The 27,983-nt window shown below is 40.3% G+C and overlaps 1 protein-coding gene across 2 annotated transcripts; it reads left to right on the forward strand.

Moving 5' to 3' along the window:
- nfyal (nuclear transcription factor Y, alpha, like) lies at positions 1-27,982 on the forward strand. Of its 2 annotated transcripts, none has more exons than XM_061684846.1 (9): positions 1-92; positions 3,976-4,087; positions 12,337-12,483; positions 12,568-12,699; positions 18,225-18,327; positions 22,375-22,541; positions 24,481-24,654; positions 24,735-24,845; positions 27,262-27,982. In XM_061684846.1, the coding sequence occupies exons 2-9, from the start codon at positions 4,007-4,009 to the stop codon at positions 27,325-27,327; spliced, it is 981 nt and encodes a 326-aa protein (XP_061540830.1). In that variant the 5' UTR covers positions 1-92; positions 3,976-4,006; the 3' UTR covers positions 27,328-27,982. The 2 variants fall into 2 exon arrangements, with proteins under 2 accessions (XP_061540830.1, XP_061540840.1); XM_061684856.1 differs by having other exon boundaries at positions 22,375-22,523.
- The last annotated feature ends 1 nt before the right edge of the window (position 27,983 follows it).

The raw sequence follows: 27,983 nt of genomic DNA on the forward strand, positions 1-27,983 counted from the left end.
GCCATTTTGTCCTCTCGCTCACTTAGTTGATTGGGCTTTCGCGAGCTGTACTGGAGCCAATCAGAGGGAAACCGGACAGCGGCGACTACACGGTAAGGGAGAGCCGATTGAAGGCATTGGGTAGCAGCCTGTCAACACGGATTGGTTTGTCGCGGACCAACCAAATGACTAAACTCGGCAATGTGGACCAAAATCGAATGAGGCTGGCCCTTCTCGCTTGGGGCCTGCTCCCCAAATTTGTCTCGTTCCTTGGGCGAGCTAGCTGCCTAGCTTACACGCTCAGACAAACAAAGGAACGAACACTAGGAAATGGCCACACTCCTCACCCTTGAACGGTTTCGAGCCAAATATTGCGGACTATTGGGAGTGATTTATTGCCTCTGTCGGGAGCAAATTGCTTCAAATTGCTTCTTAACGTGGCGCCAACATTAGAACTAGTTGCGCCCCCCCCCTTCTCCTCGTTTGAATTCGCTAAGGCGCCATGTGGCCTCGCTTATCAAAACAACATTCCGTGTCTACCTTTGCCTCGAAGTTGATCATTTTTACAATGCAACGTTTAGATATTGACAATGAAGTGGTGCTGAATGATTCAATAAGCCAAGCAGTTCGCAAACCTTTTCCACCTTGTACCACCCCAAAAAATTATTGGCTCTCCATGTACCACTGTAATGAAGAACATTGAAATACAGGAGCGTAGTAGTCCTATAATTTTTTTTTTTTTTTAAACGAGATAGAGGTTGTATTCCTGAAGTTGTAATATAACAAGGTATATTTCCAAGAATAAAGTCCACATTTTGAAAAATATAAAGTTGCACAATCATAGTGTTATGAGAAAAATATTATATGACAAAGTTGTGATATTATGTGGAAAACAACACCCTTAGGTTTACAGAAATAAGTTGAAATATTTACGCCTCCTGCCCGAAGATAGCTGGGATAGGCTCCAGCACTCCTGCGACCCTTCAGCGGCTCAGAAGATGGATGGATATTATCCATCCATTTTCTGAGCCATCCATCTTCTGAGCCGCTTATCCTCACTAGGGTCACGGGCACGCTGGAGCCTATCCCAGCTGTCATCGGGCAGGAGGCGGGGTACACCCTGAACTGGTTGCCAGCCAATCGCAGGGCACATACAAACAGACAACCATTCGCACTCACAGTCATGCCTACAGGCAATTTAGAGTCTCCAATTAATGCATGTTTTTGGGATGTGGGAGGAAACCCACGCAGGCACGGGGAGAACATGCAAACTCCACACAGTCGGGGCCGGGGATTGAACCCGGGTCCTCAGAACTGTGAGGCTGACGCTCTAACCAGTCGGCCACCGTGCCGCCTGGATGGATATTACGACATTTAAAAAAAAAAAAAAAAAAAAAATCCGAGACTAAAGATGGAATACTACAAGAAATATTGGCAAATTTTATGATGAGAAAAAAAAATCTATATTGAACAACATTAGTTCTTTTCACATGAAAAACACAAATTGTAATTTATGAGAATAAAGTAAAATATGTTATAATTTTACAGGAAAGAAGTAAAAATGTTCTAAGCAAAAATGTAAGAATTTTAGGAAAAAGTAATGATTCCATTAAAATATATTGCACATATATTTTACTAAAAAATTTTACTTAAATAAAAGCTTTAAAACAAACATTACTTAAAGATTAAATGCAAATGTATTAATCTTAAAAGTTAAATACAACTGAACTGTACTCGGGCAGGAATTAATTCTTGTACCACTAGAGGGAGCCTGTGTAGGACTGGTGGTAGTGGTTCCAATCACTGCAATAGGCTATTGGTAAACATATTAATATTTTTTTGCTTTGCCTAATTATGCTAAAAAAACAACTTAAATCTGACGTTCAAAGGTCTGGAAATCACACATTGACAATAAAGTAATTTCAATGTTTTATGTTCTTGAGTGTAGAGTCATCGTACAGTAGTTTACTAGTACTATGTACTCTAGTACTATGGTTTAACCTGTAAGTGCTGTGGTCTTTTCATATTTTTTACTCACTTTTGTAATTTTCATTTTTTGAAAAAAACATATTTTTACTAATTTATTTTGTTGTCATTTTTTTTTTTTTTAATCATATTTCATTTTATTTTGCATCGCTATGATTAAAATTAATGACTGTAAAAAGATAATACATATTTTAATACACTGTATATATTCATATACCTACAACTCTGGCAAAAATCAAGAGACCACTGCAAAATTATCAGTTTCTCTGATTTTGCCATTTATAGTTGTATGTTTGAGTAAAATGATTTTTTTTTTAATAAACTACTGATTAAATAACTCCCAAATTGCAAACACCAATATTTTCATTTAAAACAATTATTTCATGGTTCCCTACACAAGTATGGAAAGTATGGAAAATAGAAACTATTGTATGGAAAAATATTTACGTTTCCAATGCTGTTACAACAGCTCTATTTTCGCAAACAAAACGTTTGAATATCATTTAAAAAATCGATCTGTCTGTTTATTTTATTTATTTATTTTAAGAGGCTTGGGAGTGCAGCTACGGTGGTCGACTGGTCAGAGCGTCAGCCTCACAGTTCTGAGGACATGGGTTCAATCCCCGGCCCCGCCTGTGTGGAGTTTGCATGTTCTCCCCGTGCCTGCGTGGGTTATCTCTAGGCACTCCGGTTTCCTCCCACATCCCAAAAACATGCATTAATTGGAGACTCGAAATTGCCCGTAGGTGTGAATTTGAGTGCGAATGGTTGTTTGTTTCTATGTGCCCTGTGATTGGCTGGCAACCAGTTCAGGGTGTACCCCGCCTCCTGCCCGATGATAGCTGGGATAGGCTCCAGCACGCCCGCGACCCTACTGAGGAGAAGCGGCTCAGAAAATGGATGGATGGATGGATGGATGGATGGATGGGAGTGCAGCTACAATGTTTATGTGAGAGCACACGGTATATAGTATATTATACCATTCGTAAATACTCAATTCTGATTGGCTCAGAAAATTGTATCAGTGTACATTATCAGATGATAATGTACACCCTTCGAACATCTCAAGTACCGGTGGTTCCTGTGAAAGCATCATTACATTGTTCCAAATGAATGCGTAGCATCCTTAGCTGGTAGAGCAACGAGCAAGCATGGCAAGGTTGACACAGTCAGATTTTCTGATAAGTAAACATGAAATACTCTGAGGACAGAAATGAGCAAATTGAAAACAATAATGAGTGATTTACTCATTTAGTTTATTTGGTGATTACAACACATTTGATGACTGGGATGCTGTTGAAGAATTGAGGGAGAAAATTAAGAGATGAGCGGCACAAAGAGTTAACTCCGAAAGATTGAAATCTAGTCGCAGACATGAAGGAGGAAATCAATGCCAAGAAAACAACAAAATAGGTGATTAAAACGCAGAGACACTTCTGAGCACAAAAATGGAAAAATATGAACTGAGCATTTCAGCGCTGATGTTTTGAATGATACTTTGTGACAATTTGATGCTGCCGTCCAGTCAAGGAAGACCCACAGAGTACAGAGTTGCCATCCTGAGAGCTTCTATCAACCATCACTTCGAAATATACTGAATATATGCGTGATAATCAAAACTGATTTTATGGTCATACATGTGGTTGTTATTTAACATTGTCAAACTAGAAGATCTATTTGATGGAATACTGAATAATGAATTGGTAATTTCATTCATTCTTTTTGTTGGCAAGCTTGTTTGGTCTTTATTTGCGGTGTTTTTACAATTTTATTATTATTATTATTTTACAGTGCTGTATATGATTGCGCAATATTTTAAAAGACTGGTTATAATGAGGTTGTGTCACCCACTCCTTGTTGTCACTTTGAGTGACATTTGGTAGAATTGGGTTTAAAAAGTTTTAACATTGGGTACTATACAATATGAAAAAAAAATGAAACCTGCAGATAATCCTGTGAATAGCTGTGTAAAATGCTATTTGAACTTTCTGCCAATGTGTGTTTCTATAGAAGGACGGTGTGGTGTGTTGGCTAAGTTGCGATGGAGCAGTACACGGCTGCCACCACGGCGACTGGAGAGCAGATTGTAGTGCAGACTGCCAATGGACAGATCCAACAGCAGGTGAGCTGAATCACCCTTGTCTCTTGAAAGGCTCGCACCACCACCAGCGCCCGAGTTTTAACAGTTAACTTTCACTTAACGCTCCCAAGCACACAAACTTGACAACATGACGATTGAACCAAATAATTTTTTCCCGTTATGTCCAAGATAGACCACAGTCCCTGTGACTGTCACACCAAAATGTACCAGTGTTTCTGTGTTTTATTTGTAATAGTCCAAACTGTCACCATCATAAACCCTGCGGAAATGGTGGACGGGTGGTTAGCACAGCCGCCTCAGAGTTAAGGTGTGGGTTTGAATCCGTACTCCCTTCTTCCAGTGTAGAGTTTGCAAGTTCTCCCCGTCCTTGGGTGGGGTTTCTTCAGGTACTTCAGCTTTCTCCCATATTCCAAAAACATGTTTCTTTGGTTCATTAAAAACTCTAAATTGTCCATAGGTTTGATCGTGAGTGTGAGTGGTTGTTTATCTGTATATACCCTGCAAATGGCTGGCGACCACTCCAGGATGCCCAAATTCAGCTGAGATAGGCTGCAGCTCACCTGTGACACTAATGGGGATATATGCATTATAGAAAATGGATGGTTGGATAATTTCCGTAATTTATTATTCATAAAACACTCTCGAGTATAATACGCATCACCAAAATTGACCCCCAAAATCTGGAAAGCCCTTCTACCTATATAAAATGGCGCACCATTGATATGCTGTATTTTATTCGTCTTTTTTTTTTCAAAGACAAAATCTGCTGTGTGTGCATCTGCGGATGCAATTCTGATTTTCTAAATACAGTATTACGGTAGTCTTGCTGGCTATGTTGCGACTGGGTGCCATGTCTGCTGTGTCCTGCGATGACTGGGCAGGTATAAAGTTGTTGAATGCTCCACTCGGAGTCCACGGCTTTGGTGTAATCAAGTCGTTGTTTAATAGTCGGTGTATACTCCACCGGGTGTTGTTTTTTTTTCGCTGCCTGTCGCAAGTCTAGAGATGCTAGCAGGCAACTACAGGAGTTAGCTGCGGTAGCTAGCGGCAAGAGTTAGCTCGCTTACGTAGCAACGCAGAGTAGCACTACAAGAAGGAATGAGTTCCGAGTGAAACATCTTAAAGGTAGCCAAGTGGAAAGTAAGCGGTAATTTGCCAGATATATGGGGGGGGGGGGAAGTACATAGTGATGGGCCATGCCGACGTAACACATAGACATGTCCAGTCCTGGACCCGGAAGGCCATCCAGACAGATTTGAAATGGTGGTGCCCACGAGGACGCCATGATTCTCAGGTGAGAAGTGAAAATGTACTGTATATATACGGTACATTTGTAACATTAGATATTACATATCATATTGGAATAAAAGTAGTGTGGTAGTAGGTTGACGTACTTCCCCTATGGAACTAGGGCTGATTAATGTATTCCACATGTTAGTTTTTGGTGTGCTGTGCTACTTCTGGTTGACTTCCGTTATTCCCTTTGGAAAGTGTTCTTTTACTCGACATTTTAAAAAATATAGATGGATAGAAATATTTTTTTTATTAACGGGGAAGATGTGCTCTTTGAAGTGGCAGTACAAAAAATAAAAATCTGCCCTCTAGTAAACTAAGACGCCAAAACGCATGCCATCAGTGGACGGCAACAGATATGATATCGTAGCGTTGGAGGACTTCCCAGTATGCCCTGCACCATTGTGTAAATAGTTTCTGAGAACGTTGTGTTTGTTGTGAGTTAGTTAGTTGCTCGTTATTGGCGGAGGTTAGGCAGCAAGACCTGCCACAAGTTAGTTGTGTTTATTGTGAGTTAGTTGTTAACTACCGCATTTTCACGGCCATAAGGCGCACCGTATTAAAAAGCGCAGTCTCAGTTACGGGGTGTATTTCTGCATGTAACACATGCATAAGGCGCACCGTATTATTGGGCGCAGGCATGGTAAAACATTCGCTAGCTTAAAACATACGGTAGCAGGCATGCATGCTAAAACAATGTTTTTAAAAAGGCAGCGGGAGAAAAACTGAGTTCGGTTGTACTTTATTGAAATATTTAACAATGTACTCACGTTATTTTTTCAAAGTCCTCATGTTCTGTATCCAAAATGAACAGCTGGGCAAGTTCTCCATCAAACACGCCAGATTCGAGTTAGTCTCGTTGCCGTCCGAAAGCTCGAACAAACATCCACAAGCCATTCACAAATTGTGGCGTAACTCGCCGGTGTTGCCTCCTTCTCTTAGTAAAGATGTGTTCGTCATCTGTCATCCATGGCTCCCACGCCGGTCACAACTTCACTTTGAACACCCTGTTTACAGCGATGTCCAGCGGTTGGAGTTCCTTCGTCAAACTCCGAGTTATTGCACTTAGTCGAATGGTGACCAACTCGGGCCACCTCGCCTTGTTTCCGCGGAAACTCAGCTTCGTCTTCTTGACGTTTTCCTGCATCCTCCACTTGCGAACCATGGATTCGTTGATCTTGAATTCTCTCGCGGCTGCTCGATTCCCATGTTCATCCACGTAACTGATAGCTTGCAGTTTAAACTGTGCTTTGTAAGCGTGTCTCTTCGTAGGTGCCATTTTCGGGGGAGTCCTTAGCCAAACCGATGCACATACCGGAACTATATACCTACTGGGGGCTTGTCTTTAGCGACCGCTGTCACGCGCACCCTTCCCCCTTTACGTCCGCCTTCCTCTATAAAAGCAGCCTGTCGGCAGGAAATGCTCCCAGTCAGTCAAGCAGAGCGCTCATTAAAGTCACACAATAATATTTACAGATTTTGGAACTCCGTGCACACATAAGGCGTGCTGCATTATAAGGCGCCCTGTCCATTTTGGAGAAAATTTAAGACTTTTAAGTGCGCCTTATGGTTGTCCAAATATGGTATATAACAGCATTCTTTTTATTACAACCATTCGCACACACATTCACACCTAGGGGAAATTTGGAGTCTTCAATTAAACTACAATGCAAACTCCACACAGGCGAGGACGGATTTGAACCCGGGTCCTCAGAACTGTGAGGCAGATATGCTAACCAGTCGCCCAGATATGCTAACCAGCACGCCCTACGATAAATCAATTAGTCAGTTATTTAAAAAAGTATCCATCCATTTCCTATAAAATCAAGATGAAAAATGAATAAACGCATTTTAATTAATTACTTTTAGGAAAAACGGCAAAATCAATTCAACAATGGTTCAGGATTCTTGATAATATAATGCTCAGTGGGCCAAATTAAAGAACAGAGTGCAAATATTTTGCCTACCCATAAAGTATAATCACAAGTTAACTATTGTGTTAACAAACAATAAAACAGTCTTTAAACACTTCTATACCTTTAATGATCTAAGTGTACATATATAAATGTTTTTTTTAAAGATGAACTGTGTCACACATGTTTAAACTAAAACCGACGATGTCATGTAAAATGTTACAACAAACACACACCAAACACTTGACTGCTAACATAGCAGCCCAACCTGTGGTGATTGGTCTTTCACCATTGTCAGCCTTTCACAATAAGTTTACTATAAAAAGCAAAATACACACACACAGTTAATCCTTTGAAATGAAGTGATGTCTCGTATGAGTCCAACTCCAGATTGTCCACCTTTTTGGAGCGTTCCATCACTGTTTTAATTTTTGTGAGGTTGCATTGTGGTGCCTTGCCCACAGGCGCAGGGCACAGTGACGGCTGTGCAGCTGCAAACGGAGGCACCCGTGGTGACGGCCTCAGGCCAGCAGGTGCAGACACTCCAGGTAGTGGTGTCTTGGCCGCCCTGTGTTAGTGGTGGAAGCCTTGTATATGACTCCATATTTGTTCTTCAGGATCTTACTCACATGGCATTTAAAAAAAAATAAAATGGAATTTGGAATTTTTTCCTTTCATTATGTTCAAGAAATGGGGAAACAAATTCAAGTCATTTGAATGGGTATGCAGTGACTTGTGTTTAATTCATTTCGTGACCACTTGTATCTCAAATCAGCTTTTCCCATTGAAGTGAATGGAAATGCCAATAATCTGTTCCAGCCCCTTAAAAAACAGGAGTAAATTTTTTAAAATGTGTTTTTAAGCAAAATTGCATTCTGCAATATTGCGTTGTATATAAAACAAATAATATATAATTAAACCAAATGAAAAGAAGTAATCAGTTTGTGCACCATGATAATTCAATTGGCACTGTGCTGCTCATTCTGGTGTGTGCGCCTTGGCCACCAGGGTGACGTATAATACATGCACATAATACACAGATTTGATGGTGGGAAACAAAGAACACTAAACTGCATTAATATTAGTCATTTTGTGTATAAATAATATATGCCTGCGAGTATTATTAAATGCCCTGTCCGCATTTATTGCTGCGCAATTTGTGTTTAAATATCAATTGTTTAAAAGTTTATAACTACCGCTACATCGATGGAAGTTTTGTTAGCCCATCTGTGGCATTTTGAATCGTGTTTTAGCATTAAGCTAGCAGATTTTGTAAGGCAGCGTTATGTAGGTTGCGTAAATATGCAACATGTAACTCTCTTTCTTTTATGTTTAGTTTTACAATAAACTTGAAGTGTGGAGGCAAAAAAATAGCTTGAAATATACACAGTTAGCATATTTTTGGAATAATTGCTCACTATCTGCCAAACTGCTGCTTGTTGCGAAGTTTGCGGCCAAAATCTAGTGGTCTTAAATCATTCCTTGTGACACAAGGCACACATCGCCCGAATGAAGGCTTGTATCTCGAAGAACTCGTAACTTGGGTCACCTTGAAATTGGTAATACTAAAAAAATTTAATTAAAAAAACAAAAAGTAAATGGATTGCATGGTGTACATGCTTCTTTTATTATTTAGAATGTTCAGTTAAACAGAAAAACACAGATGCAAGCGGTTCTATTATTTACGTAACTGGAAAAAGTCAGCTGAAGTAATAAATGACTCCACAACAAGTAGTACTTCTGGTAGAACACACAATTTCCTTCTCACAACGAAGCACACTTTTCATTTAACTGACATTTGATGAATGAAAATCAATTCAGAAGATCAGAATTGTCGTGTCGGTCTGGGTTACGTGACTTAACATTTTGACCAATTAAAGCACCTTGTGCCAAATAAATTATATTAATATGCAGTAGTGCTAATGCGTTTAAATACCCTGGCAGAATTTGTGAAATACTGGCAATTCTGGGGGAAAATATAACTAATGACCAAACAGGGACCATCTAATTATTTTCTTCATTGCTATATTTTGATTGATCATTGTGCCATTCTGAAACGCCTTGAAGTTTAATGAAAAATTGAATTAAAAATAACATTTTTGCAAAAACACTTTCTCAGGGTATATATAAACATATGAGCACAACTGGATACATAGGCCTACAGAAGAAACAAACAGGCAATCTCACTTTTCAAAACTCTTGCCATTCACAATGCCTTCCTTGTTCAAGTGGTAAGTGGCACTAGTGAATGTGGCCTTAATAATTCTAGACAGTCTTTGATGTGAGACAGTTGTGTTTTTTGTGCAGTAATTTTTAAATGGTTTTGATAATAGTCGGTATTGCAAAAGCTTTTGTCAGAGACTTCAATCAGATGGATCACATTTGTCTGTTGGCATTACATAATTGCTACCCTAAATATCCCCCAACAATGCCATGTAGTAAATTTGGAGTCATGTGTGTTTGCATGCAACAATCAGGGCAGATTGCTTTTATTTTCATGAAGCATTTGGCCCGCAGCATGCGTCTCCCAGCTGTCTGAAGTCACCGCATGCTGCTCACTCACCACAGCGTCTCGTGCGACGTCCGCCTGTGCCGTCATTTTGTGCCATGACTGCTTTTTATTGCTGTTGAAAACATCTACAAAGGGTTTTGGTTCAGAAGTGACTTGGATGGATCGATTGTCATGCACTTGTGAGATAGCAGAAACTTTAAGTTAAAAAAAAAAAAGTGGAATATGTTGCCGCTAAGAATGAAATGTTTTACTGATAAATTGTGCTAATATTTCAGACTATTACAGTTTAAAATTGTAATTATGGTGACTAGTGTATTTACCGTCTCTAATAGCAGTAGTTGCATGGGTCAAAAGGAAAAAAACGGAGAAAGAAGTTGCAAAGAAGATAAAGAAGAATCAACTCAGACAGACAGTGGTTTTGTATTTTTTTGTTATTTATTTTCTGCGTATTTTGTGTATTTCTTTTAAGATTTTTGCATTTTCCAGCTAATAGCTGCGATTTCTTTTCTGTCTAATATTGCGATTTTGTTTGTCTAGCATTTTTGTGGGTTTTCTAATATTTTTATCCAATACTTTTCTATTTTGTACAACTATATTTTTTGTGTGTAATATTTGGGTATTTGTTGTTCAGTATAACTCTTTTTGGTCTCATGTTTGTATTTTTGTCTTGTTTTTTTTTTTTCTAATATTTCTTTTGCCTAGTATTTATTGTCTAATATTTTTTGTCTTTTTTTATAATTGTATTTCCACTCATATTTTTGTTGTAATATCTTACTATTTTGTGGTTTTAATTTTTTTTTTCTGTCTAATACAACAGTACCTTGACTTACAAGTACCCCAACCTGGGAGTTTTTTGCGTTACAGGTCGTTGCCTGATAAATTTTGGTTTTGTATATTTTATTTGCTTTGTTTTGTGAGTCAAAATTTGAGTTACAAGCAAACTTCAGCTACGCCACCACTGGAGTAAAGTGAAAGAAAATGGTGCCGTTGTACGATAATGCCCTTGCATGTGGGTAAGGAGAGAACCACAGCCACTCGCAAAGAGAAGCTGTAGTGACAACCCATGTCCAGATTCTGATGTTACTCACTACGCCTTGCCACTTAAAGGCACACATCCAACACATGTATACTACAGTATGTACAGTAATTATACTTCACAAAAACAATTTTTACTTTTATTATGTTTTTATACAATACGGTGCAATTTTTCTTTGTTAAAAACACGTGAAGTCACTGATGGTGTAGTGGTACACCCGCCTGACTTTGGTGCGGGCAGTGTGGGTTCAGTTCCCACTCAGTGACTGTATGAATGTGAGTGCGAATGGTTGTCCGTGTCTATGTATGCCCTGCAAATGACTGGCGACCAGTTCAGGATGTAGTCCGCCTTTTGTCCGAAGTCAGCCGGGATAGGCTTCAGCGCACCGCGACCCTAACCAGGATAAGCAGTTTTGAAGATGGAGTAAATTGAGTTAGGAGCTCGGCCATAAACAAACTTGTAAGTCAAGGTACCACTGTATTTAGTTTCCAATTTTCACTGTTCAAATTTCTAATACTGCAATTTTTGTCTAATTGTGTATTTTTATGTTGTTTATTTTTGTACTTTTAGATATTTTTTTGAAAATATTTTCAGCATTATTGCTTTGTAGACAAGTGTACCTACTCTTTTGACTTGTTTAACTCTCTTAATTAGAAAATCCCTGGCTCCTCCCCCCCCCCTCCAGTATGGTGGTTGTACTGATAACGGTGATCGTTCTTCTCACTTATTGTGAAATTTTCCTAGTGTTTCATCTCTGGTTGCCACTGACTTGTGCACATTCATTGTTGTACTCATCATGTGTAAAGCCCGTATCGCTCGTCTTTGTCAGTCAACCCTCGCTATTGGCAGAGGTTAGGCATCAAGACCTGCCACAAATAGCAAACATTTCAGGATAGTTTCTGGTAAATTTCCATGGGAAGTTAAACTGCGGTATTATTGAACATGTCTTTCATAGAACAAAAACATGAATGTCAAGTTAAGATATTATTCAACCCCCATGACCCAACTCAATCAAAAATGAACAAAAATGCACCCCCCCCCCCCCCCATCCAAAAATACAAACATAAGAGGGCATCTCACTTTAAAATAAAAGTTTACATTGTAGAAATCTGCACATTTGTTGAAGGGATGTGCAGTGCATTTGAATGAGGAATGGTATAGGAATATTCTCAACTGTACTTGCATGAAATCTGATTGTTTTAGTTAGGATCATGCCAAAATGTTTTTTCCCCTTCTATAATTGTGTTCCAGGGCCAAGCTTCAATTTGATAAATTCCTGGTTTATTTCCATTATTGCCCATGGAAAATTTCCAGCTTGGAAAATTCCCTGAATTTTGCAAACCCTAGTTATTTGTCAGTAGGTGAGTTTACCTATGGCAACTACGCCAATCGGCAAGGGTTGACTGTACATAACAAAGATCTGTATTCTTGGGATAAAAGACAAGAGTGTCAATCCTTGATGTGAAAGCTGTAAAGCTTGCTGAGCTGCTGTGACAGTGCTGGTCCTCGCATGCAGGTGCAGGGGCAGCCTCTGATGGTCCAGGTGAGCGGCGGGCAGCTCATTACATCATCCGGGCAGCCCATCATGGTGCAGGCCATGTCGGGGGGCCAGGGTCAGACCATCATGCAGGTTCCCGTGTCTGGAGCTCAGGGACTCCAACAGGTGAGCGATGACACTCACATAGTGAGTGTTTGCATTCTGTGCACTGATATTGATGCAGTGTTTGTGTGTGTTGTGTGTTTGTAGATCCAACTGGTGCAGCCCGGTCAGATCCAGCTGCAAGGTGGTCAGACTCTGCAGCTTCAGGGTCAGCAGGGTCAGGCCCAGCAGATCATCATCCAACAACCCCAGACGGCCATCACCGCCGGACAGAATCAGGTGTTGAATATTGGTCAAAAAAGTTTAAAGGAGATGTGAGAGATGTCTTCCTTATCTATATCGCGATTCACTTTTTGTGCGTTCAGGGCATTGTTTTTTTTGTTTTTTTCATCGTATTGATATTGTAACATATATGAGTTCAATAAAAATGTAATTAATTTAGGAGAAAAGAATAAGATGGATCCGACGCCTGAGTTACTCTCGGTTTAGCATAATTTTAAATGACAGCGTTATAAATCAAGCTATTTTATCTAATAAAGGGAACCACGTCACTTTTTAGATGTATAAAACTTCAGGACAAAGTGACGACAAACCTTTTATCCTCAGTTGCCATAATTTGAAGGTTGCTACATGAATTAGATAAGAGATTAGATTTTTTTTTTTCCTCGAACCCAAACACACACAACAATGCAGGTAGTGAATTTTATGGAAAATGTAATGAGCTCTAACATGGGGAATCTATAGGGAAACAATACAGAGAGAAAAAACAAAAACAAAGGACAGACGAACATTGGCAAAGGAAACTGACTTGTGATGTGAGGTTGGGAGTGAGCATGGGATGACAATGCATTTAGCTGAGATTCCTGTTCTCATTAGTTTAAACCCAAATATGCACTAATCTGTACTTTTAGTAGACCGCAAATTTGATTTACGCGTGTTGACCAATTCAGGCAGGCGGGTCGACCTTACGGGGGTTGGCAAGAAAAGGGATGGTTTGGAGAAAAAGGAAGGAAAGAAGAAAAGACGCACTTCAGGTGCAGGATGGCCCGGCGCGCTGGCAGTGGCAGTGCTTGCCACGCAGTCAGGGAAAAACTCGCACCGCAATTACTTCCCAACGGAGCCTCGTCCATAAACTGCCCCACACCCAAAAGGGTAGCTTCGGGGAGTTGGCAGGTGCTTCCTGCGGTCCACGCTTGGCAGCGCGGCAGGGAAGTTCGGTGTCTCCCAGCCTCCACCATCTCGTGGTGAGAGGTGGGGGCTCCTGGGCTGGGCCAGACCTTCAGCAGGTTGAACAACGAGAGAGTGAGAAAGCGAGGGAGAGAGAGAACCCAGGACAAAGGAGCTTCGGCCTTTTATCGGTATTGGTTCAAAACCATCCATCCATCCATTTTCTGAGCCGCTTCTCCTCGCTAGGGTCGCGGGCCCGCCGAAGCCTATCCCAGCTATCATCGGGCAGGAGGCAGGGTACACCTTGAACTGGTTGCCAGCCAATCGCAGGGCACATACAAACAAACAACCATTCTCACTCACATTCACATCTACGGGCAATTTCGAGTTGTCAATTAACCTACCCTGCATGTTTTTGGGATGTGGGAGGAAACCGGAGTGCCCGGAGAAAACCCACGCAGGCATGGGAAGAATATGGAAACTCCACAGAGGCGGGGCTGGGGATTGAACCCCGGTCCTCTGAACTGTGAGGCAGACGCTCTAACCAGTGGAATAAAATATTAATTATTGGATTTAAGATAACGAGACGATTTTCCAACTTTGCACTGTCACGCGACCATCCTCTTTAATCCCTGTAACAAATGTTTCAAGTGTATGTGCTTGTTGAGAACACTAATATTGGAAATGTGGCATTTGTGTTGTGTAGGGTGAAACATTTCATCCGGTTCAGTAGACAACAGATTTGACATCTGACATTCAAATTAGCAGAAATACAGTCACTCGTGGCGTTCATATAAAGTTCTTAAAATATTATATCACATTCAAGTCCAGTGAAGATTGTGATGAGTTAATCCGGGTTAATGCCATTTGGTCTGGAGTTTTTTGGGGTCACAGTGCCATCGGGCGAGAGTATGTCCGTTACAATATTGTGGATTATTTTCTATATCATGGGATTTTGCAGTGATTATTTTTTCCACACTGTGTTTCTGCTGACTCACATTGGAATAGACAGAAGCCAGAAGGAAAGAGTGCGCTAAAGGCAGAGAATGTCCAAAGTTTAAGAACATTTCACAGAAGCTTAAGTGCATTGTGCCTTTTGCAAAGTATATGCATGTCGCTTTAAAAATATCTATAAATAATACAATAGATAATTGGTTGCTACTGCGTAGATTTGGTCTATTGTGGGGATAGTTTGGAATGTAATCAGAATCAGAATCAGAATCATCTTTATTTGCCAAGTATGTCCAAAACACACAAGGAATTTGTCTCCGGTAGTTGGAGCCGCTCTAGTACAACAGACAGTCAATTTACAGAACACTTTGGGGACATAAAGACATTGACAAAAAACAATTGTGCAAAAAGATGCAGAGTCCTCTAGCACTTAGAGCAGTTCGAACGACTAATATTGCAATAGTCCGGTGCAATGGCCATTGTGCAAAGGGCGCTGAGACTTCAAGGAGTGTATGCGGTTTAAAGTGACGAGTAGTGCGATCATCTGGGACAATGTTGGTTGTGCAAATGTTACAGATACTCCTCAATCAGTGTGCAAATGGAGCAGATGCTACTCTGGCATGAGTGGCCAGTATATGCAAATAGTGCAGCATGGCGAGACAACTACAGTGAGTGCACGAGTAACACATAATTGGCCCCACAGAAATGTGACAACGAACTCAAGTCAAAAAATTGCCAGCTTGTTGTAATGGAATTATAGGTTAGGTGTTTAAGAAGTTGATCGCAAGAGGGAAGAAGCTGTTGGAATGTCTACTAGTTATAGTTTGCGTTGATCGGTAGCGCCTACCTGAGGGAAGGAGCTGGAAGAGCTGGTGACCGGGGTGCAGACGGTCCGAGAGGATTTTGCACGCCCTCGTCTTAGTTCTGGCAGCGTGCAAGTCCTGAATGGTGGGTAGGGGGGTACCGACAATCCTTTCAGCAGTTTTGATTGTCCGTTGCAGTTGGAGTTTGTCCTTTTTTGTAGCAGCACCAAACCAGACTGTGATGGAAGATCACAGGACTGATTCGATGACCGCTGTGTAGAACTGTCTCAGCAGCTCCGGTGGCAGGCCGTGCTTTCTCAGAAGCCGCAGGAAGTACATCCTCTGCTGGGCCTTTTTGAGGACGGAGTTGATGTTGTTCGTCCACTTCAGGTCCTGAGAGATTGTAATTCCCAGGAACTTGAAGGTCTCGACGGTTGACACGAGGCAGCTGGACAACGTGAGGGGCAGCTGTGGCGCAGGATGCCTCCTGAAGTCCACGATCATCTCTACCGTCTTGAGCGTGTTCAGCTCCAGGTTGTGTCGGCCGCACCACAGCTCCAGCCCGCTCCGCTTCCTGTCGATATGCAGACTCGTCACCGTCCTTGATGAGGCCGATGACAATCCCCGCGATAAACTAGGGATTACTGTATTATACATTTTCCCCCCTCACAATTTAAACGTTATGAAATTCTTGGGTCCATTTTGAGGAGGTGATTCTGTCTCATGCTAATGAGTCACTGCTCACCCCCCATCCCCATACAGATGGGCTAATATAGATTTTGGCTTTTATTATTGTGACAACCGGGCAACAAAGCAAGGGATGCTCGGTGTTGCTAATTATATTTAATAACCTTTCTAACCCCTCCAGCAACTAGTTTTCCCCAAAAAGCCACTAGCAAAAAATATAACTTTTTGTGGTGTTATTGGAGACTCCCTCCAGAGCAGATGTTCCCCCCAAGCTTATGCGCAGCTAGCATTGTCTCATTCAACTCCATCCCCACATAAACCAAGCGCCCATAAAGATTTTATTTCTATTTTCACTGGTGGAGACAGCACTTCATCACCAAGCAGCCCAATTACACTTTGTCAATAATATTGCATGTCCGTGCATGTGGCGCATGCAGTGGACACGACTTAAGGCAGGGGTGTCAAACTCATTTTTGTCGCGGGCCACATTGCAGTTATGGCTTCCCTCGGAGGGCCGTTATGACTGTGAACCCATATAAAATATTGTCTCATATAATGGCATATACACAACAAATTGATGGATAACTAGTTTTAAATTCAGAAGCCAATAAAAAAAAATTCAACTATTATTACATTTATTTCAAAAAGGTGATTGGTAACATAAAATGCTTGCAAAATCTCAACATTATACAAGTGAAGACACAAATTTTGGTATTTTCACAAGAAGCATGAAGTCGACACACATGATTTGCTTTCGCGGGCCACATCAAATGATGTTGTGGGCCGAATCTGGCCCCCGAGCCACCAGTTTGACACCTGTGACTTAAGGCTTCTTTATACTCGCACGGACGGCGACTGCGCGGACGTCACTGCGGCTATCCGGCACGTCGTTTGCCTTTATACTCCAATCCAACCCACGCGCGCAGTTTTGAAAATGTACTGCAGTTCACCTCCAAGTCGAGGGTGTCGCTACAGCTGGTATTGGCAAGGACAGAGTGGAGTTTCCTCTGGATATTTTTGGCCATTTCCGGTAGCCGTTTTTTTTACTTTCCTTTCAATAACAAGGAACAAAGCAAGAACAATAGCGACCGTGGAACAGTGTCTGCTAGAACTAATGGACCTAGATGACCAGATGATACGTTTAATTATGCTGCAAAATCGATCGAGAAGGCGGTGGCGTAGATGGTATGTAGAACCAAGGGGCACGCTGAGTACGTCATCACAGCATGTGACTAAAACGGACCAATCACGAGAGATGATCTCCGTGGCGTTCGACGTGCAGCAAATATTTTTGCCGTGTGCGCAGCAAGCTATGCAGAGGGGCCGCGCGGGGCAATTCATCGGTCACCGGTGTCGTGCGAAGTTACTTTTCATGCCAAAATGCTGAGATCTGGTGCGTACCCTTCAAAATAAAAGGCTACAAGCTTAAAACAGGAAGTCAAGTTAAAACTTGCACATAAAAAACATTTGACGTGAGAAAACCATTCGAAATAACTGTTTTAACAAAGCTATATTTAACTTTTAGCTGAAACATTAATTAATGAATATTAAGTCAATTGGGTTAGTTCCACACGCATTGCCTTTTAGTTCATAGGGTTGATATTGATACTGGTTATAAAGAACCCTGAGTCAAATCTTCATTTTAGTCCATGCTGCAGGCTGCTAAGAAAATGGATGTTCATAATTTGGACACCCTGCAAAGTTTTTTGACCCAGCCCCTTAAAAGAATCGTTTGGAACCGGAATCGCAATGAGAAATTGAAATCGGGACCAGAATCGCTCAAATTCAAATTCAATTAACATTATCCCCAACCCTTACACTGATGGATTGTTTTTAGAATTATAAATAGATTAAAGGTGAAGAATGTCAACGTGGTCCTCGCATTCTTCAATGTTTCTGTATGTGGCCGCTGGAAGAAAAGGTTTGTCCACCTCTGATATCAACAGTCAATGGAGTAGTTGCCAGCCAGTGTCAGAGCAGGTTAGACAAAAAAGCATTTACAGTTCACATTCACATCGATGGACAATTTCTTAGTCTTAAATAGAGGACAACATTAGAACTCCATACAGGAGGGCCGGAGCCTAGATCCGAACCGTAGATCTGTGAGGCAGACATGCTAACCACTAGTTCACTGTGCTGCCTAAAACCTAATCCACTGTATTTAAAAAAAGAAAAAAAAAATCTTTTCTCCCACAGGGTCAGCAGATCAGTGTGCAGGGCCAACAAGTGGCCCAGACAGCTGATGGACAGACTATCGTCTACCAGCCAGTCAATGCAGATGGAACTGTTCTACAGCAGGGTAAACTAAGCCACACCCCATAGCACTGACTGGCCAATCACAGTGCATTACACACTTTCACCCCTCCTGTGATGTTCTGGGTCAAATTGATTGGAATTGCTGTATTTATTGTTATTCTTTTGATGAATGAATCACCACTTTGGGGGTTTCAACATGCCAAAAAACTCAATAGTTTTTGCAGTTGTGTGTATTCTGGTGAATATACAGTGCCTTGTAAAAGTATTCATACCCCTTGAACTTTTTCCACATTTTGTGACCTTACAATCACTAACCGCAATGGATTTTGTTGAGATTTTATGTGATAGAACAACACAAAAGTATCTCATAATTGTTAAGTGGAATGAAAATGATATACGTTTTTCAAAATTTTATGCGGAGATGTATCTGAACAGTGTGGTGTGCATTTTTATTCCTCACCCCTGGACTCAGATACCCTTAAATACAATCCAGTGCAATCAATTGCCTTCAGAAATCACCTGACCGCTGTTTTAACTAATTTTTGCGTGCGGAAGCCAAAACTGAACTCAGTTTTTCTCTATCACGTCAAGTTTTTGAACAAAGTGAGAACAAAGGAAATGTATATGTCTGTAAATAAAACACTGAGATGGAATAGTTACAAGCTCTGAAAACTAAAACAACAGCATAAAACGGAATAGAACTTACAACAGTATGGTTAAGAGAGAAAAGCCAGCACAAATCCTCTTAATTCCTACTATGCTAGATTTCTGTTTGCAGATATTGATAGTACTGACTATTGGGAGCTGCACACACCCCTCACCACACTGTCACAATTGTTACTCCACAAACATGTTGCCACATAGCTGTAGATGAGTCCAATCATTATCAGCTGGCAAGTCTTACTACAGCTTATCAGTGGAATTTTGCTTATCTGGAGGGTAAGCTATGGAGAAAAAAACTGACTGTAATTTTGGAATCAGCATGTCACAATTTTAGTTTTATGTAGCATAAAAACCTAACTCAATAGAATTTTTAAAAAATTGTTTCCTAGTGTAACTACCTGTGTGTAATCTACTCTCAGTATAAATACCTGTTCTGTGAAGGCTTCAGTAGTATGTTTGAGAACATTACTGAACAACACCATCATGAAGACGAAGGAACTCACCAGACAGGTCAGGGATGAAGTTGTGGAGAAGGAAGTTTAGAGTAGGGTTAGGTTATAAAAATATAATTTCCCAAGCTTTGAACATCTCAAGGAGTACCGGTCAATCCATCTATCCAGTTTCTGTACCGCTTATCCTCACTAGGGTCGTGGGCGTGCGGGAGCCTATCCCAGCTATCTTCGGGCGAGAACCGGTTGTCAGCCAATTACCGGTCAATCCATCATCCAAAAATAGAAAACGTATGTTACAAATGAGACCCTACCAAGACATGGCCATCCATCTGAACTGACAGAGCAAGCAAGCAGGAGAGCACTGGTCAGAGAGGCTGCCAGGAGGTCCATGGTCACTCTGTAGGAGCTGGAGAAATCCAGAGCTCACATGGGAGAATCTGTCCACAAGACAGCTAGCTACAAGTTGTGCACTCCACAAATCTGTGCCAAGAAGACAGCCATTGTTGAAAGAAAGGCAGGAGACGTCCCATTTGCCACGAAGAGGACACCGCATACATGTGGAAGAAGGTGGTTGTGTCAGATGAGACCAAAGCTGCATTTTTGTCCTAAATGCAAAGCGTGAACACTGCTCATCACTGTAAAACATGGTGGAGGCAACATCAGGCTGTGGAAATGCTTTTCTTTGGCGGGGACTGCAGGGAAGCTGGTCAGAGTTGATGGATGGAGCTAAATAAATGTACTTTGGGAATCCTGTAAGAAAACGTGTTGGAGGCTGCAAAAGACTTCAGACTAGGAAGGAGATTCAGAGACCGTAAACATAAATGGAATGGGTTACTTAGATCAAAGAATATTCATGTGTTGGAATGGCCCAGTTAAAGTCCAGACCTAAATTCTGTTGAGCAGCTGTTTCAAGACTTGTGAAATTGCTGTTCAGTCGCTCTCCATCCAATTAGGCTGAACTTGAACTATTTTGCAACGAATAGGCAGCAAAGATGTCAGTGTCTGGCTATGCGGTTGCTGGTAGAGGCATGCGCCTCTCAGACCGGCAGCTGTAATTGTAACCAAAGGTGGCACTACAAAGTATTGACGTAGGGGGGCTGAATACAAATGCGCACATTTTTTTTTTCAAATTTTTCCATATTCATGTTTTTCACAATTTGATTTTCTTCAAATTTTGAAAACTATGAATCATTTCTGTTCCACTTTACAATTATGTGCTGCTTTGTGTTGGTCGATCACATAAAATCTACAGTTGAACCTCTGGTTACAAACTTCATTGGTTCCGTGACCCCGTTTGTAACCCAAAATGTTCTTAAATTGAGGTCATTTATCCCATTGAAATGAATGGAAATGCAATTCATCTGTTCCAGAATTAAATTATACGTAGCCTTATTTGATCAGTGTATGGTTAAAAATAAATAGTGCAATTTAGAAATAAGTGAAAACACATTATTATAACCAAAACTAAACTATGATAACAGTTTATTGCTCATTAACTAACTAAAGAGGGGAAAGAGAAGGAAAATTATACCTACTAATTGAAGAAGAGCCTTTTTCCATAATAACGTGAAATTCTAGTTCTCGGTGTTTTTTCTTTTGTCTGTTTTTTTTCTAATTAATTGGTTGATTGTGGCACAACAAACCGATCCAAGCAAACTTTTTTTCTGTTAAAAAAAAATAATAATTCAGAAAGTGGGACGTCACATTGTCATTTAAAAGATTAATTGCGCTGTTGGCCAATTTGCTGCACATTTATTTTGATCATTTTGTATTGCCTCGGTCATGCTATATAACCAGTGAGCCCTTTCTCATTTTTATCAGTCTAACAAAGAGGGGGAAAAACAAACAAAGATACAATGCATTGTGTGATCCACAGTCAATGACGGTGGCACAGCGCACAGTTCTTTCTGCTCATCTCTTCCTAACATGATCTTTATCAGTTTCCCTTTTTATCTTTGGTGCCATTGTGACTGTTTAGCCCTTTGAGTACTTTTTTATTTTATTTTATTTTTTTTAAAGAAACGTGCCCCACGACAGTGTTTATAATGTGGCGACTGCTGGTCGTATCTGATTGGCTGGAGGGATATAGGCGGAACAAGTGAACACCTCCACAGAGAGCTATTTTGACGTGATTATGCCAATATTAACCGCTCGTTGTTTTAATTAAAGACACGCTACAATTCAATAAATAACATACATACTGTAAGTACTTTTTTTTTGACGAAAATAAAAAGATTTATGGACTTTTTTTTAACCACGTCAATCACAAATGCTATTAGATTTGTGAGTGGATGGTCATGGAATGTCCCTTGAACGTATTTCCACTTTTACGTTCCAGAGCAGACGAGTTTTCAGTTTAGATCCAAGCGTTATGCCCACAGTCAATGATCGACACGCAGCGCGAGTAGAAGCACAACGTAGATAGCCTTCCATTCGTCCATACCAAGACTGTTCGCGAACAGAAAATAAAACGGAATCAGAATCCTCTTTATTTGCCAAGTATGTCAAAAACACACAAGGAATTTGTCTCCGGTAGTTGGAGCTCTAGTACGACAATAGACAGCCATTTTGACAAAAAAAATACTTTTGAGACATCATCCATTTTATGTACCGCTTATCCTCACTAGGGTCGCGGGCATCCTGGAGCCTATCCCAGCTATCTTCAGGTGAGAGTTGGGGTACACCCTGAACTGATTTCCAGCCAATCGCAGGGCACATATAAGCAGTTAATGTCTTTACATTCTCTTAATATTTTGGTTTTATCTGTTGCAGTGGTGTTTTTCTTGATTAAAACCAAAAATACTGGCTGGAACAGATTCATGGCATTTCAGTTCATTTCAATGGTGAAAATTTGTTTGAAATACTGGTACAAGTAAATAGAAAAACATAAAGAATAGATGCATACGAAAATCTCAATTGTGTATTTGGCTTCTGCTTTTGAGTTGTCATCTTAAAGGAGGATCTGTGTTTCTCAGGAATGATCACAATTCCCGCCGCCAGCTTGGCAGGTGCCCAGATTGTACAGGCAGGAGGTGCCAGCACCAACACCACCAACAGCCAAGGCACTGTGACCGTCACCCTGCCCGTCTCTGGCAACATGGTGAATGCAGGTGGAATGGTCATGGTAAGACCCAATGTTGAGGTACCCAATATCTTACTGCTTTTGCTTTTTTTTCCCCCCTCACGTAATCACACACGTGGCTTGGGGGCACAGGGTGTGGTCACAGTGCTTCAAAAGCACCAATTATTGATTTTAATTGAATTTTTTTATAGTTATTTTCTGCTTCATGCAATCATGCTTCTCATAAATAAAGTGTAAAAATGATACTATTATCATTCTGTTTCCATACATTATCATAGGCAACTTTAATGTCTATTTATATTTTTTAATTACTTAATTTTTTTATATTTGCTCTGTAATTATACAAACCGAACAGTATTTTCGGGACAAACCGAACAGTATTTTCGGGACAAAATCAAGTAGTACAACTAGCAACGCGTCAAGATTTGTTTTTTCTGTCAAAATGCTGCATCTGGTTGGAATTGGCACTTCAACCTGAGTACAACGCACAAACAATTTTGAAAAATCAGCTGATGGGTTCCAGAAAAATTGAGTTTTATGGATGGGTTAAATAATTGACTTAGTGGAACGTTTTTGTGTGATTTCGCCTAAAGAAAATGTGGTTAAAAATGCCTTTAAAATTATAATAAAATAGTATAATTTGATTATTTCACAACGTATATCCTCTACCGTTTTGTTTTGTCTGCTACTTGGGGAACCATTTCTCAGATTGGCTGACAAGTTTCAGTTCAAAATATCCACTAATGAGCTCGTACAAGTGGAAATTCCAAGGGGTTCTCCAAGTCAATGTGTCAAAATTTAGCAGAATTTGTAAAATATTTATTTATTTATTTATTTTTATTTTTATAAATATGACTGAACAACAACCATCATTAATTTCTTTAGGGTTATGTTTTGTTTAATGATAATGCTTTTCCGAAATGCTTGTTTCATTTCAATCCCATTAAAATAAAATTAAATGTGTTTCGCCTGGCCCTTCATGTTTTCTTGTAATAATTGTACCCATCTTACAAATTCTGCCTGGGTACTCAAACATATGAGCACAACTGTGTGTATTCTCGTTTACTAAATAAAAGTAGGGCTGTGAATTTCAAAATAAGAGCAAGTAAATTTAATAAAGATGGAGTTTCCTCTGCATTTTATGGCCACTTCCGGTAGCCGTTTTTACATTCCTTTCCAGAACAAAGCAACAACAATGGCATCCGTGGAACAGCGTCTGCTAGAACAAATGGACCTAGATGATACGTTTAATTATACTGCAAAATCGATCAAGAAGGCAGTGGCGAAGGTGGTATGGGGAACGCTGAGTACGTCATCACAGCATGTGACTAAAACGGACCAATCACGAGATATGATCTCCGCGGCATTCTATGCGCAGGAATAATTTTTGCCATGTATGCGTCAAGTGCCGCATAGGGGCCACGTGGCCCAATGCATCGCTCACGTGGTGCAATGCGGGCGCGGGAGTATAACGAGGCCTTCAGCTGTGCTTGAACAGCATAACTTGTAACATACAGATATATTATACACATTGTTTGTTTTTACAAAAAATCATATTATAAATATTACTCTTGTTCACAGTCTTTCTGGTTGCAGAGAGAGGTTTTATTTCTAAGTATGTTTAATATTATTATAAGCCACTTTTGTTACATAATGCATAGTTTGAGCATCAACACTGACTGTGCTTAAATATAGTTAAATTCAATATACTATACTTAATGATTCAATATAAATGTTGCACAAACATTAATTAAATAGTACTGTTTGAATTTAAAAGGTAAATACAACTGAACTGTACTTAGGCAGTGATTCTTTCATGCCCACGAAAGGGAGCCCGCGTACCACTCCACTCTGATAATCATCATCGTAAACATTTGGATCATTACACCTGCTGCTTATAGCAGTACCGAAGGACGGTTTTTACAGAATGCTAACACTTAGTTAGTTTGTTAGCTTGTTTGTTGCTGGTTGGTTTTATGCACGGTTTGTTCCGGATCAGATGGTGCCGGGAGGCGGCGCAGTCCCCACAATGCAACGTATCCCTCTGCCGGGTGCAGAGATGCTGGAGGAGGAGCCCCTTTACGTGAACGCCAAGCAGTACCACCGCATCCTGAAGCGACGGCAGGCGCGAGCCAAGCTGGAGGCCGAGGGCAAGATCCCCAAAGAAAGGAGGGTAAGGCTCGTTTGTCCTCACTGTAGTTCAACGGGGTCAGTCAATAAATCCAATACAAACGCTCATTTTCACTCTGGCAGAAATACCTTCACGAGTCTCGCCACCGTCACGCTATGCAGCGTAAGCGAGGCGATGGAGGGCGTTTCTTCTCACCCAAGGAAAAGGAAGAAATGGCGTTGGTGTTGGCACAGGTAAAAGCACATCGGTCCATCTCGCCTTTTGTTTTCTGTACCACCAAAGCTGGGGTCAATTTTGGTTGACTGTAGCTGCAATGCAAACTGCGCTTTTGATTGGATGCCGGTCAATTGCAGGACACCTACAATAGACCTTTTCACAATGACGATACAACGTACTTCTGGATGGCAATAGACAGAGCACTCTCTGATTTCACTATGCGTAAACAAACCCTATGTCATTTGAGCAAGTCAGAGCGATTGAATGATGACTTGAGCCCTGTTTTCTCTACCGCCGTAGTTTTATTGTGTGATGTGTCAGTTGAAAAGATGTTACGTGAGCTAAATTGCTTTCAAGGGAGACAGCACATCAGCTGTAATTTACATTTCAATAGGTAAGTTGGTGCAAAAAGAGACGTGGTGGAAATTCAGACATAGTTAACATGATCATTGAGGGACTGTTTTATTAATTGACCTTTCTGTTGCTTGGTTTTGTGGCACATATGTTTTTTTTTTTTTTTAATGCTGAAATGGATATCATGCTGTAGAGCTGACATACTGTAGCTAGCATGCTAGCCATTATGTTGTCCCATCTTACTCAAACACACACAATCAAACATTTTATACATAACTGGGACCAACTCCACAATGGAGGTTTGCATTAATTCAGATATTTTTCTTCAAATCGGTTAATCAAATTATTTTTTAATTTATGCTGTATCCATTTATCTTGTGGAATTATTAGTTTATTTATTGTAAATTATTACAATTTTAGTAAAATAAATAATTTTATAACTCTAAGAAATCCATATCGTAATTAAAAAAAAATCCATACATGAGCTGCGACTCAAACCGAGTCAATCAACAGGCAGAACAGCCAGTGAACGCTATACTGTAATTCACTGACACCCACGTCACTCACCAAGCCAGGCCCCACCTTTTAAACCTATTCACACTCAGTCACATCATGCTACAGTAGGACGTGAGGATGGTGACCCCAAATGGACAAACATATCTGCACGTCACTTGCACTTTATTGTGTTTAATGATGGAAAATCATCCGATGACTCAATTAATTGATGGAATAATCTTTGGAACATTTAGTATTCCAAAGATAGGGCTGGGGGATTCATTGAAATTTAACCTTAATTTCGATTTTGGGTTCTCAAGATCATAAAAACATTCGAAGAAAAACAATTAATGTGCCGCGGCGCTGGTTGTGTATGTAAGTTCCTGCGTTGTAAATGCACCCTGAACGCACCCTTTGTTGCTTGTAGCAAGCGTGTGACGGATGTTCTTCTGCCCTCCCTGAGCGAGCTTTAAGCTGTTTACTGACACCCCAGTTGGAGTTTACTGTAAAACTAAATGCACAACAAAAATAATTACTCACATTGGATATTTAAATACAAGACACACATCGTTTCAGAAATAGCCTGTTTATGCCATCAGTCAATAGAAAACCCTATTGACGGGGTAGTGAACATTAGCATTAGATCACGGGAGTGATTGACCTTCAAATAACGAATTTTTACACACAAACGCCGTCGTCACATCCAGACAGACAATATAACAATACCCACGGTCATATATTCTTCCGAATCTGTAGAAAACGTGTTTAATAAAGTTTTATTGTGACTTTCTTCTTCTACTCGTTATAGCTTACTGTCATATGCAACTCCATGCATGCATCACTCTACACTGGCCCCAAGAGGCCAAGGCCAGTCAGGAACTGCAGTCATGGCTTTGTAGAAAGACACAAATGCTTTTTTCCCCCTGACGGTCTGACATGAAATCAGATGAGGTTTTTTTTCCAAAATGTATATAATAGACAGTACAGTCACCCCAGGCGTGTAAATGTTTTTAGCCATGGCTGTATTTATTTTTTGTTTTTTATTTCTATTTTTTAATATATTATTAATTTTAGTTGTTACACATTTATTTTGTGGTTGTTCTATGAAGTTATATTTTAAGTTAAGTTTATTCATCGTGATTTCAATATCAAACAAAATAATGGTGAACATTTATTTTTTCATAATTGCCCAGCCATACTAAATTATCAAAATATTGAGTAGCTGCAGCCCTACATTTTTATTTGATTAAATAATTTGTGAAGGAATTATCATTCAATAAATTATAAGTTGAACATTTATAATGAGAATGAAAGTATTTTACATGCACATCAAAATGAACTGCTCTATCTGTCTGTTTTAATAATCAGATGTGGCCCTTGCGCACAAATGTTTGCTCAGCCCTACACCACACTGTGAGTGACTGCGACCTGGCCAATACAAATGCCAGAGCATTTTATTTACGAGCGTTGTTGATTTCATTTTATTTTCCATTTTAGAACATCATCCTCAACGCATTCTGATGCCCTTGTTTCTATTCCTGTCCCAATGTGCTTGCTATAAATAGCCAATGTTTCTCTTGACAGCAACAGCAGGAAGCAGTACAGGCGGCAGCCGACGACACGGTGGCGCAGATGATCCGAGTGTCGTAGCATCGCCTGATTGACTGTTCATCGCGTTTGCCAGCTACTCTTCTATTCTACTCTTCACTCTGGGCTTCCGGCCAGCAGTGGCAGCCCCTCTCTTCCTTTTTTTGTCTGTTATTGAAGAAATCTATCCTCTGGCCAAACACTTTGTCCACTATTATTTTCCCCCTAGACTAAAGTAATGGTTACACCTTCTCGTTTTTTTCCCCCCGTGTAGAAGAAGTGCTCCTCTCTGGCCAACACTTAGCACCTGCTATTTATTTTCCCCCTTGGATGTAGTTACACCAAGTCAAACTCTCATCCTGCTCTGTTCAATGCCAATAATGAGCCATGGATACATGTAAATGGTACTGCCTTCTTGTGCTTGTCGTTAATGTATATGTTGAAATCTTCTTTACTTTGACCTCCCCCCTACACACACACGCACACAAACAGTTGTATACACAGTTGAGAATATTGTATATTAATGATTTTCCTCCTCCCCAGCTTTTTTGGACACATTTTATACAATGTTGTAGTTGGAATTTTTATTTTGTTGGGAAAATGTCCTATCAAGTGTTTGAATTGTAGACTTTTACTCATCAAATTAAACATTATTTTTTTTTTACATGAACTGTTTGTAAAAACTTAATTGGTAGAGCACCTGTTAATTAAACTGCAAT

The sequence above is a fragment of the Phycodurus eques genome, chromosome 1 (assembly GCF_024500275.1).
Source record: "Phycodurus eques isolate BA_2022a chromosome 1, UOR_Pequ_1.1, whole genome shotgun sequence".
Classification (NCBI taxonomy): Eukaryota; Metazoa; Chordata; class Actinopteri; order Syngnathiformes; family Syngnathidae; genus Phycodurus; species Phycodurus eques.

Excerpts from the sequence above, each read along its gene's own strand:
- nfyal (XM_061684846.1), top strand. The coding sequence starts at position 4,007 with ATGGAGCAGTACACGGCTGCCACCACGGCGACTGGAGAGCAGATTGTA. Across the intron at positions 4,088-12,336 it reads ATGGACAGATCCAACAGCAG|GTGCAGGGGCAGCCTCTGAT; the intron begins GTGAGCTGAATC and ends CCTCGCATGCAG. Across the intron at positions 12,700-18,224 it reads TCACCGCCGGACAGAATCAG|GGTCAGCAGATCAGTGTGCA; the intron begins GTGTTGAATATT and ends TTTCTCCCACAG.